The 12782-nt window shown below is 42.2% G+C and overlaps 1 protein-coding gene across 10 annotated transcripts in view; it reads left to right on the top strand.

Annotated features, from left to right (window-relative positions):
• Positions 1-12782, top strand: part of CUX1 (cut like homeobox 1) — a 270331-nt gene that overhangs the window by 159406 nt on the left and 98143 nt on the right. For all 10 annotated transcript variants that reach the window (XM_053995232.1, XM_053995235.1, XM_053995234.1 and 7 more), the window contains one exon: positions 11551-11599. In XM_053995232.1, the coding sequence (XP_053851207.1) occupies positions 11551-11599 (49 nt within the window). The remainder of the gene's footprint in view (positions 1-11550; positions 11600-12782) is intronic.

Raw genomic sequence — 12782 nt, forward strand, 5'->3', positions numbered from 1 at the left:
TATTGCCCATAAACCACTGTCCAGCTGCTGCAGGTGGTTTGACAATGAAAGCAGGATACTGTTGTACTTGAGTGCCTGTTGGTTAATGTGCTTGGAGGCATACATCAGCAGCTTGGTGAGAAATAGTAAATTGGAGATTATTGGCCTGGTGGACACATTCATTGTGTTTCCTGGCAATAAATCCCTCAAAAAGCTGTGCAGGGCGTTGTCTTACACTCCACAGCACCAGTTCCAGGTCAGACTGGGTAAAGGCACAGATAATTCAGTGAACTCGAGCATTTGGGCTGTGATTGGAACAGGTCTGGCTTTCCCTTCTTTGGGGTGGGATATTTCCCCTGATCCCTGTTCGAGTCCCTGGGGGATTGCTCTTCTCCTCCAGGCAGGAGCTGGGGTCTGTCACTGCTCTGCTGGGAACCAGTAATTTCCCTTTGATCTGTGCCTGTGCAATGACACCTGTACACAGAATTCTGGCTGTGCTCTCTCATTTTCAAACTGACTTAAAGCTGTTGTACTGAATATAAACTGGGGGGAGTTAGAGAAAAGCTTTTATAGGTTCTTACTGTGATGGAAAAAGACACAGAATAAATAAGGGGAATAAGGGCAGAAATCAATCGATACCTAATTTTTCCAAATTACTGAGCTCCTCAGCTCTCTCTGTGGTTAAGGAGGAGATGCTGAGTGTCTCTGGAAAGAAGCTCCTAAAGATTAATCTGGAATATGAATGTCGATACAGTAAAAATTCTGAACAGTCTCCAATTTTTTGAGGTTGTTTGTGCTCTAAAGAAAACAAACATACAGAAATCTGTGATTTTGGCAGTGGTGTACTATGAGGGAAGATTGTTCATTTTCGGGTTGTAACTGCTCAAAACCTAAAGGGATTTTTCAAATGTGACATGGTGATTCTAATGAAAACAAAACAAAGCAAAAGCCAGCAGTCCCTCCCATATCCTTAACAAGATATTTGTGCTTATTTTACACATTGTGACTGCAGTGATATTATTAAGTAAATTTAAATATTTGTGTGTATTTTTAGAGAATCTTTAATCAAAGCACATACAATTCCTCCTGCTGATTTTTCAATCTAAAATATTACCATTCCAATAAAAGAGAATGACACTTAAGATGCCTGCAATTAAGATTTCTAATTTTGGCTAAATCATCTATTTTTAACTCCAGAAGTAAAAATAGGTAAATTATTGCAGGGTCTTTATTTTCCAAATATTAAACTACTACTTCCACTACTATTATTATTATGAATTGGATATAAAAATAAATTCTATCTATTTAGTTAGTTAGAGAAACAATTGTAAAAGCTTGTAGAAGTTGTAGAAGCAGAATTAATAAGATTGCTCTTTTAGGAAGTTTTTATTTTATACTTTGTTATACTTTTTTTTTCAAGTAAAATTAATTTTTTTTTTTTTAAGGGCAAATTCTGAAAACCCAGCAGGTTCTGCTGCTGTGCCCTGGGAGCAGAGCAGCCTTTCTGTGCATCCACAGCCCTGCAGGACCACAGCCTTTATCCCAGTTTCCAAAGGAAATGGAGCTTCCAGGAGCCTGTGCTCTTGTTTTACTGCCAGCCTGCTTGGAGCTCATCAGTTCCCCTCCTAAATTAACTTGGAAGCTGATGATTGACTTCGGCAGTAATTAACAGCATTAGAAACCCCCGGCACGGGGAGCTCTGGTGGAGCTTGTAGGAGCTGGGAATGGGAGGAAAAATAAGGCAAATAACCCATTTGAGGGTTGCAGGCTGATCAGCCGTGCCTGCATGGCTGGAGAGTGCCTTTAATCTCTATTTCCTACAATTTGTGGGTGGGAGGTGAAGAGGGGACATTCAGGGGTGAGGGAGGTGTTGGAGGAGGAAGCAGCAATGGGGGGCAGCTAAAAAAACCCAGATGGCACAGCTGATATTGCCACAATAGGTGCTGTCTAAACAACTTTATGGGAACAATCAATGGGAAGCAGGGCTTTGTTTGGCCTGGGGCTTGGGGAGGATGTTTTTTATCCCTGACTCACCTCCACCAGCAGCAGCTCTGGCTGTCAGGTGAAACTGCTCCACCAGAGCTGCTCTGTGCAGGGAGGATTTCCTCACTGCAGGAATCCCACAGACTCCCAGTCACAAAAATGGGGCAGAACCCACCTGACTGCACCCCTTCAGAGGCTGCTCCTTGGTTTCTCACAGCAGCCAGTTCAAAGCTGCTTTTTGGAGTAAATCACTATCAGCCAAGTCTATTAAATCTCCTTCAGATGATGTTTAATTGGGGAACAAATTAACTGCCAGCTGAAGCTCTGTGAGCAGACTGCTCAAATGCTCAACTCCTGGCAAGGGGAATAAACACTCAGAGAGCAGGGTATGGACCCAGAGCCTCCAAGTCCCCACCTGCCCTGCAGGAATGTGTTCTGGAAATCAGGGATGTGCAGGACAGCTGGGAAAGAGTCAGGATTTACAGATTTGGGAGTTAAGTGAACTAAGTTACTATTAATAAAACAATCACGTCCCAAAATGACTTGCAGAGGATGAACTAGGGTTTCTACCACTGTGGACCACAAACCCACCAGTGGAATAAGTGACTGGAGAAGGATCCAGTGTCTGGTGTGAGATGCACACTCGTCCTGCTTGTGTCAGGACCAGAAAGAGCTGAGGGGAGGAAAAACCTGGGGGCCAGTGAGGAACTTGCTTTGTGTATGAGGAAAGAAGCTTTCCTAATAGAAAAACCTCTAAAGGTCAATCCAAATGTTTGGATCCTTGGGAAACAATGATTTCATCAGCAAATCTAACTACAGAGTGTACCCAAAAGACCCCAAATGAGGACAGTTGCAGGGAACACAAGGTTTAACAGTGCTGTTGCCTTGATGTGATTAATAAGGCTGCTGATTTCCCACATCTTATCAGCTGACTATAACAGTGGTTTGTGTATTTGTTATCTCCGTTCTGCATTGTGGTATGGGTGGATAAATAGAAATACCATGGAGGCGACAGGAAACAAAACAAAAATAATCAAACATGTTTATCACTAGAGCATTAAAATGGCTGCTGTGGCAGACACCAGATGAATTATGCAATACATAACTTAATTCTCTGGGCCACAGATGTTTCATTTTTCCTGCAAGAAGCTGATTGAACCTTGAATGACAGTTTCAGGCAGTCTTTGATTGCTCTGTGGGTCACATGCTTGATATGACCTGCATTTGAGTTGCTTTCTACATGCTGTTGCTTTATAAAACATGTAAAATTGACATCGTGTTGGCTGCTCAAGGCCAAGTCAGGAGTAATTCCATGGGTTTGATATGCTGTGTGTGCAAGGAGGGGAGAGGGAAGGGTGCCTGTGTTTAAATTCTGGAGTGTTATTGAATCAGCTGAAGTCAGGAGAGGGGAATTGCAGAAGGGTCTTTCAATTTGTACCATGAGGCACGAGGAAATTGGGAGTTTGCTGCATCCATGTCATCTCACGTTGTCAGGAAATTCTGTTGCATCAGGAATGGCTCCTGCTTCCCAGGGCAGGCTGGCAGTGCTGGGAATGTTTGTCTGAATCTGAGCACAAACACTTGGCACAACCTGGAGGTTTTGTTCCCCACCCCAAGGACTCCATCCTGCAAATCTGCTGGGCTTGTGCTACTGCAGCACCTCAACCTCAGGGCCTCAGTGAGGGTGGGATTCTGACATAAATCCATGAAAAATTAAAGATCAGAATGTTCTTCCTTGCTGTTCTCCATGGTCCACAAAGGCAGGTCAGAAGGATCACAGCAGAGTGGAATTGCAGGGTCTCTGCTTGTGTCCCAGTGCAGCACCTGCAGGAGAACCTGCAGTCTGGAGCCCACAGCTCCAGAGGTTGCAGATTTCCCACCAGCTCCTTCAGGAGTTGGTGGAAATAGATTTTTAGACAAGATTATTTGTTTCTGCAAATTTCAGGTGCAAAAATTCTCTTGAGTTTCAACTCCTTCTTTGATCTCCTCTGTGGCCCAAAGGATTGGAACCTGTGCTCTGAGATGGGAGGAAACCCAGAATGATCCAAATCTGGACACTCCTAATTTCTGACTTTAATGCTACTCACAGGGCTTTGCAGGGTGAAGCAAAAGCACTGTAAAAGAAAAATATCTGATCAGGAGAACAAGGATTTATTGCATTTCTTTTCCTTTTTGTGATGGGCAGCATGGTTGCTGGTCATGGAGTTCACAAGAGATCTGTTCTTAGAGAGAGAATAACACAGTGAGAGCTGAATAATTTTTTTTAAATGGCGGGTTAAACAGTGTGGGCAGCCAAAATTCATACTGGCCATGGTGCAACATGTGCAAATATGTGCCACATAAGAAAACAGTATTGCCATCAAATAAAAAAGATGGATCATCTGTTTATATATTGTTTTTTTTTTTTTTTTTAATCCAAGCAATACATTTTTTCTTTCTTCCAGCTGCTTACATTAAGTGTCCTCTGGTTTGCCAAGTGTGCCAAGGTTGTGTGTGTGTGACACTGTGGGAATTACAGCTCTGGGGTGCTGTGAGTTGATGTTGTCTGTTACATGTAATTCTTATTTTTCCTCTTTGCCTTTTATTGAGCATATCAATTAATGTCAGTCATATCAATTTCTCTCCAGAAATGATTAAGAAAGCACTGATGATCTTTAGAAACTTCTCCCTTGTGTATCACTGGAATAAAGCTGATTTCTGTTGTATTTAAAACCTTCTAATTGCAAACATGATTGTTTTATCCTTGAAATCCTGACTTAAAACATGAAGAGAAAACAAAGTGCTGTGCAGGTTTTCTTGGAAAGCACTTTCCATATGGAGTGAAAGATGTTTTATTCTATAGGGTCTGTTCTCTCCAGTGATTGAGGAGATTCTTGTTTTGTCAGGGTACTGCTCAGTATCTTGGTCTTTATAAGCAGTTTCTTTAACCTTTTTCAATATTTGATGATCACTTGACACCTTTCAAGCACCCAGGCCCTGGATTATTTGAAGATCATACCTGCAGCTGGCGTGGCTGCTTGATCCTGGTGTGCTTAATGCGGAATCTTTCCAGGAGATTTATTTCCCCAGCCGGGATCTGTGCGCGGTGCCGTGCGTGGGGACGGCGAGAGGAAACCGGGATGAATTCTAATAAAACAACAAAAAAAGATGGGAAAAGCCTTGGCTCTCTCTGCTTTTTGCCAAGGGAGGAACTTGATTTAGTGCAGGGTGTCTGCGCAGAGGGGTCTGGGCAGTGTCCAGTGGACATTTCCCACTCCCAGATTAGTGCAGATGACGTTGGGTGTAATCACCGGAGCACCTGAACCCAGCCTGCCTTTGATCTCTCAATTTAAAGCCTCCAGTCTTTCACTGCTTAGCAGAGAGGGGATTTTTTTCTTCAATTGAGTTCCTAGGAAAGGAAACACCCAGTTCATTACTAAACTTGGTGGATTTATGAATCCCTGAACAGAGAAATTCTTTTACAAGAGGCCTGGATTTATATGACACTGGAAAAAGGATTATCTGATCTGAAGATCCTTAGAGGATTGCTCTGAAAAAAAAAAATTAACCTATAGCTCTTGCAATTTGAAAAGTAGATTTGAGAATTTAGCACTAAAAGGTGTGTGACATCTTCCCCTTTGACATGTTATGCTGAAATCACTTTTTATTTTGTTCTTTGTACAACCCTTCTGCCTATTATTCCATCTTGTACTGGCAGTAAAGGTGAATTTATCCTCTGTGGATGTTTGTTGGATTGGAATAATTATGAATTCTAAAAAACATGTAATTGTGTGTACAGTGATGCTCATGAAATGCCAAAAAATAAAATTAGTGGGTTTTTTTGATATTATCTTCCTTTGGAAACTTTCTAAGAAAGTGTCTGTTGGTTTTTTCTTTCCTAGAAATTAGGCAACAAATCTGGGCACCTTGGCAGGTCACTGAGGAGCAGGGATTAGATGAGGGCATCCACAGCAGAGCTTAGGAAGTGGTTTGAATTTGGGTAGGGAATTTGTCATCCCTCTACTTTGCTTAAAGAAAAAATAAAATTGAATATTCAAATGCTGGAATGCTCTTGTGCCCTGAGTGAATGCTGTGATCATTGGGCTGCAGGCAATTCTGCCATTGTTTAGTGATCCGAAATTGCTTCCTAGACCCAGGAACCTTCCCTGATAAAAATTTCATTGAAACCTGAAAAAAATTCAGTGCACTGCCTTTTGCTCTTTTTTTTTCCCTTTCTTTAAATGCTCTGGCCCCTGTTTTTCTTTTCTGCCCTTCCCAAATATCCCAAATAACCTCACATTTTTTGCCTTGTGCTGGCCAAGTGCTGGGTTACACTGCCTGTAATTTTAAGAGGCTGAGCTGTTTACCTAATTTGGCCAAAATCTGCTCTATGCTGATCACAGATATACGTTACAAGGAGGATTTTTCTTTTTTTTTTCCTTAATTAAACATAAATGCACATTAGTTGATAATGTCTGCTTTTAGTTTGAAATTGCCTGCGTAAATGTTTGGGTAATTAGAACATTTTAACAAGCCCCACTGGCTCCATATACCGTTTGCTCTGACTAGTAAACTTTTACATGTTTTTAAAGAAAACAAATGTGTGGGAAAAAAATGTTGTTTGTTTTTTGCCAAACCAAAGTATTAATCTGCCCTGGTAGGGAAGTCTCTTGGCCACGCCACTGACTGCAATTTCCAAAGTGTCATCTGTATTTTTCAGTCCTTCCATGTATAAAGAATCCAACAGCAGTTTCCTTCAAGGTTGAGTAAGTTTGAATGTTTAGGGGGCTGTAGCCACAAGATTTGGCAAACCATTCACTTGTCATGTTAATAAAAAAGGAATTGTTTCTGCCTCTTTAAGCTAGTAGCTAAATGAAGGGCTTGGATCAACTGGGTTTTAATCATGGAGTCCAGATTCTCCTTGCTTGCACGTGAATAACTTTGTGGTGTTCAGGGTTTTCATCTGATTTAATTTTGTTTAGAAGAGGAACTGAGCTTCTTCCCTGTTACCAACCCTTGAATTTGCTGACTTGTTATGCTCTTCAAACCTAATCGGTTTTCTTGATCTTAAAATGAAAATCGAGCCTTTCTGCACTTTTTATTTCCCAAAAGCAATTGAATTGAAAAGTGGGGTGGTTTGGGGTTTTTTTTCCAACTCCTGAAGTTGTTTTTTATAGATGGCATGTTAGCTTTGAGGGCTGTTTCATGACTGGTAAAAGCTTATACCTTGTAAAATCCATAGCTTTTAATGCATTTTGTTTCTCACTTCAAACACAGTACCAAGAGAAGAAATAATCGAATATTTCATGGTCGTGCTGTTTCAACTGTTCAGATTCTTTTTACGTGGTGCTGCTGATTTTGTAGCTCCAAATGCTTGGGCTTGAAATTTGATTTCCTAAATTCCTTAGTCTAAAAATGTTGAAACCTAGAACAAGCTGTAATACACCCTGAAGAACTGTCTTGCTTACATGATTACTTTTCCTCTACCAGGGAGATTACAAGAAACTGGATCAGATAAATGATTATATTATCTGTGGAATGCAAAAACACTGGGTAGATAACGTTTATTCCTGAAAACAGCTTTTCCCCACTCTTTTTCTCATGATCTGTGTTAATGTTTACAAAGTATCACCCTTGACCAAACACTGATTAATGTTGGGTTGCAATGTGGAAATCTGGTGTAACCCACCATAAATATCAGTGTATTTTAGCAAAATACCTTCTTGCTATTAATTACCCTCATTCTCTGTATCTGTCTGAAGAAAGAACTTTTCTTCTTGCCTTCATCTCTTGGGGTGATGGGGAAATTGAGACACTCATGAGGGGCCAAGGTGCATGTTCCTTCAGGAATAAAGAAAGTAAAAAGTGAAATAATCAGATCTCTGGTTCCTAAAAATCAGCTTAGTTCACATGGGGTGACTTTGGTCACAAATAGATTCTGGCTAGCCACAAATTTGTTGATTAGGTGAAGAAATTCCTCCCTGTGAGGGTGGGCAGGCCCTGGCACAGGGTGCCCAGAGCAGCTGGGGCTCCCCTGGATCCCTGGCAGTGCCCAAGGCCAGGCTGGGCATTGGGGCTGGGAACAGCCTGGGACAGTGGAAGGTCCCTGCCCATGGCAGGGGTGGAACAAGGTGATTTTCCAAGGTCCCTTCCAAGTTCCCTTCAAGATTCCCATCAGATTTTCAGTGCAAGCCTGCAGGACAAGCCCAGAGCTGGATGATGCTTTGCCAAGTTGTTCCATTGAAATAAAGAGGAATATTGAAATAGGAAGGGCTGAAAATGAGCAAATGTAGCAGAGGGTGAATACATCAAAAATGACCTGTGTGGGACTTATTCAGTGAGCCAGGCAGAGCTGTTTCGTGCCTGACAGGTCTGAATTTGACACAGTCCTTTGTAAACAATAAATCAATGCAGGTTGTTTCTGTGAGTGCATAAAAGGTGTGAGAACTGTAATTTATTTTATAATAAATACTTGTGCTAAGCAAACAGTGAATGCAGCTATTAGAGACTTTCTCAAATAAGTGATTTTAGGCTGCTGAGTGCCAGCTACTGATGTGGTAGTCGAGCTTTTAAAATGAAAAACCTGAATTCCTTTTGAAGATTCTCCTGAATGCTGTTGACACTTGTGTTAGAAAAGAATACAGAGTAATTTAATTCATTACTTTACTTAAAGATAGCATTTATGGTTGCAGCATTACCCTCCATTGGTGTGCAGACTGCTAGGCTGGAGGTGTTTACTTGAATTTTTTTGGAGATGTTGCATCCTTTTATTAGGTGTGCTGGAAAGCTTGGGAGAAAAAAAAAACGTAGGGGGGAAAGGAGAGTTCAGGATCAGTCAGCTGGTGTGTCTGGATACAAGGACAAAGGGACAATTTTGCCTTTGGCTACAGTTTGACACTTTACTGGATTCAGTCAGAATTATCTGTGCACGCTGAAGGGCACAAATGTCATTTTTATGGCATTCTATATCCTCAGTTGCTTTTATTTTGTAATTGGCTGTGTATCCCAGTGCTGTAATAGAGCTCTTAAATCCTGACCCCGGCCAAAATGGGACACAAATACCAGTATTAATATTTCTCTCAATTTTAAATGCAGGGTTGAGTCTTTTTACCTTGTTTTTCCAACACCATCATGTGTTTCCCTGCCAGCCACCCACCTTTCCTCTGGCTCAGGGTGCTCCTCTGCTTTGCTGCTCTTGGTCCCCTCTCCCCTTGGTCCATTGGCTTTGGATATCCCTCTGGTCCTTGCCTTGTTCCTCTGTCTTCTCCAGTTTCCTGACCTTTGTCTCCCCTTACCTTGCCCCTTTCAAGGTGGCTGAAAGTCCTTGGGTGGGTCCAGACACACTCACACTTCCCCCGCTTCCCACTCATCTTTTCTCCATCAGAGTCATCTTCCTTTCTGCCAGAAAAAAAAGGTTTTCCCTGGCTGAGCTGAAACCCCACCCTCTGCTCCCAAAGCCGGCCACTCTTCCTCTCCCAGTCCCAGGGGTTTTTGCTTCCAAGTCTTTCACTCCTCTCAGGTGCTGTGTTGTTCCAGACCTTTGGCTGATACCTGGCACCCCCTGTTTGGGTGGAAATGCAGGGATTTTATCGTTCTCCCCACCCTCCAGAGGAGGAGAGGAAGCTGGATTGGCTTCAGCTGTAGTCAGTGTGCTGGGATGGGACATTCCCAGCTCTGCTCTGTGACAAAACCCAGACATCATTTACTGGCTCCATATAACCTGAGGCATTCACACATAAATTGAGCCCAAATGCAGAAGCTTATATAAAGAGAACCCTTAAACTATCCTGGCTAAAAATATTTGTGAAATGCTGGGAAGCATCTTTTTAGTGTGTTGGGATGCTCTCTTCCCTCTTATCTCTGCTACAGATATACAGTGGGGTCACTTGCATGGGCTTTGGGACATCTTTTTCACATGAAATACTGTCATTTCCATAAGTGGGTTAATAAGTTTTTTGGGCCTGGAGTCTAAAACAAAAGATGTTTCACAACTGCAGAGGCTAAAGAGATGGAAAGTGTTATTGCAGGCTGATGTTAATGTGCCCAGGTCAGTCTTGTGGCTACTCCCTTGAACCCTTTTTGCCCAGGCAGTGGTTGTTCAGTTCAGAAAGTAATGACCATTATTTATTATTAATTCAAAAATGGTGTGCAGGATTTCTGCCCAGTGTGAGAGCACATTAGCTTCTCCTGCACCAGAAAACACATGTTAATCTGTTTTCCATTATTGTCCAAAAGATCTTTTCAGAAGGCAGTTCATGTTGCCCCAACAACATTAAAGGCTGTAATTAAAAATAATTTTCCATTAATTTATATACATGCACATTTACTTATTATGATCTTTTGCTGCATTTCCCTAAGTGTACACCCAAAAGCCTAAAATGCTGCTGAGGAATAAGTCAATATTCACTGTAATGATCCAGTGTGGAGTGTGCCAGAACCCTGATGTACTTCAATTAACCATCTTTCCTAACAAACACCTGCACAGGGAAATGGATCTTCTGTGAGAATCAGCAGAAAAACAAACCCTGACTTTTCTGCATGGGCAGAGGAAGGGAATTCCAGTATTTCACAGCTTTTACTGATAATGATCTGCTACAGATTAAAAACAAAAACCAGACATTATGGTGTTGGCAGATTGCAAAAGGACTCGCTGGTAAAGCTGCTGTTCAGAGGAGATGAGGACAGTGTTTATTGCTTCCATATGGTTCAGGCATACAAGACAGGCAAAATGTCTGGGGAGAATAATATGTCTTATTATATTGATACAGAGCATTCTTTAGAGCTGTCAGCCCTTTCTCCTGGTACCTTTCCCAGGTGAGAGCCTGAGTGGGAAATATTTGCCCATGATTGAGCATGAAGATAAGAAAAGATTGCTTAAGGGTTGGCTCCATTTGTGTGAGTGAAGTATTAGAAATGCTGATTTTTAAGGGGTCAGGTCTGGGAGCTGCTCCCTAACACAGGGATCTGAAGGATCTCTTTTTTTCCTTGACTATTTGTGTAATTTTCAACCCTTTGACTTTCCAGTTCAGCTTTGCAAAGTGCATTAGGGGGTCTAAATTTAGAGTTTGATAAATTCATGTCAAAAAAACCTTCCTTTCCACATAATGTAAAATTGAATTTCTTGGTCTCTTTGACCTCTGGATTTTTTTTTTTTTTTTTTTTTTTAGCCAAATTAAGAACCAAACTTCTGGGCACACTGAAACAGAAGAGTAGCTGGTTGCTTTTGTATATGTGGGGAGTTGACTGAAGAGCTGCAGTCTCTGACTTCTCTATAATTATCACTTGGGAAGCACCTTTACATGTTGGAAAGATGACCCTGCTTGGAATTTTGGGGAGTAAGACCTTCAAAGATGCAATGAATATGCTCAGATACCAATTTGCCTATTGCATTGCAGAAGGGGGGACAGGCAAAGGACTTAGAGATTTGCAGAGTGGTCCAGAAAACTCAGAGGATCTCAGCAGTCAGGAGATGAGCTGCTCAGTGCTACTGTGTCCTTTTACAAATCAGTATTGACAATTGGTGGTGTTGTGTGCCTGTTGCTGTGCCTGAGCTCGTGCAGCAGCCGTTCTCTGTGTGATAACAAAACTTCTGCTCTCTTGTTCTCCCAGGGCTGATGAAATCGAGATGATCATGACAGACCTTGAAAGAGCGAATCAGGTAGGATTTCAAAAGAGTCCCCCATAAAATTCTAAGTGTGACTTTGATTATTCTTTTTTAATTCTCTTTTGGATTTCACGACAGTTCTTTTATATGCATTTCTCAGTCATAACTGTGTGGAGTAAGAAAATATGCAAATTTTGAGCAAAATACAGCTCTTCAGGGATGCTCTGTAAAGATTGTGTGCACAGTAGAGCAGTGCTTGCCATATATTTACCTTCTAATAATTTAAACTTACGTTTCTCACTGTAGTTATTCTTGGCTTTATGTTTCTAAATCCATCATGTTGGCCCCTACTCAGACATGCAGGTGAATGGTTTCCCAGATTAAAGGGCTTCTGCCCTGTGGCTGTGGCAGGACTGCAGGTTTTGGGGGCTTCTGCAGACTTTTTTTCCCCCTTCCTTTTCTGCTATGTTTTATTGGCATATTAATTTTTAGCAAGGGTTGGATTGTTCTGCACAGACTGTTCTTTCTGTGCAGGACCACAAAGAAATTGCCATTTGTTCCTGCAGATGCTAATTTGGGCTGTGAAATGTCTCTCTGGTGACCCCTCCCAGTGCTCACACTCCTGGCACGAGTGGCAGAAATACTGAGTTTTAACAAACCCAAACCCACCAGCTTTGCAGAGAACCCTTCTGAGTGAGGTGCTGGAGGAGATGTGCATGGCCAGGCAGGATTCCATGACAGTGGAAATTCCACAAGCCACTGGGTGCTGGTTTCACTGAGGGAAACACCAGCCAGGATTTGCTTATCAGTGAGCTTCATTAATCCCTCTGCCAGGTACCACCAGAGATTGCAATCTTCAGTCTCCCAGGCTATGGGTTTATAATCCAGCTAAAGTTTACCTAAGAGCAGCTCCCTTCCAGGAGGAATAGTGGCAGCTCCTTCCCCTCCCTGGGTCCTGCTGTCAGCAGTGGTTGTGTGAGCCAGACCAGGTCACTGATCCTGTTGAAAATGTACCCCCTGCTCCAGCTGCTGTTTTGTTTTGTCTTTTCCCTTTTGCCAGATCAGCTTTCAGCCCCCACACTCCCTGCTGCAGCTGTCAAGTCTGCAGCGAGTGCTGTTGGCCTCTACATTAGTTCTTGGAAAACTGGAAAAATGCAAATTACAGAATCATTTCCACTGGAAAAGCCCTCCAAGATCACCCAGTCCAGCCATCACTCAGCACTGCCAAGGCCACCAC

The sequence above is a fragment of the Vidua macroura genome, chromosome 20 (assembly GCF_024509145.1).
Source record: "Vidua macroura isolate BioBank_ID:100142 chromosome 20, ASM2450914v1, whole genome shotgun sequence".
Taxonomy (NCBI): Eukaryota; Metazoa; Chordata; class Aves; order Passeriformes; family Viduidae; genus Vidua; species Vidua macroura.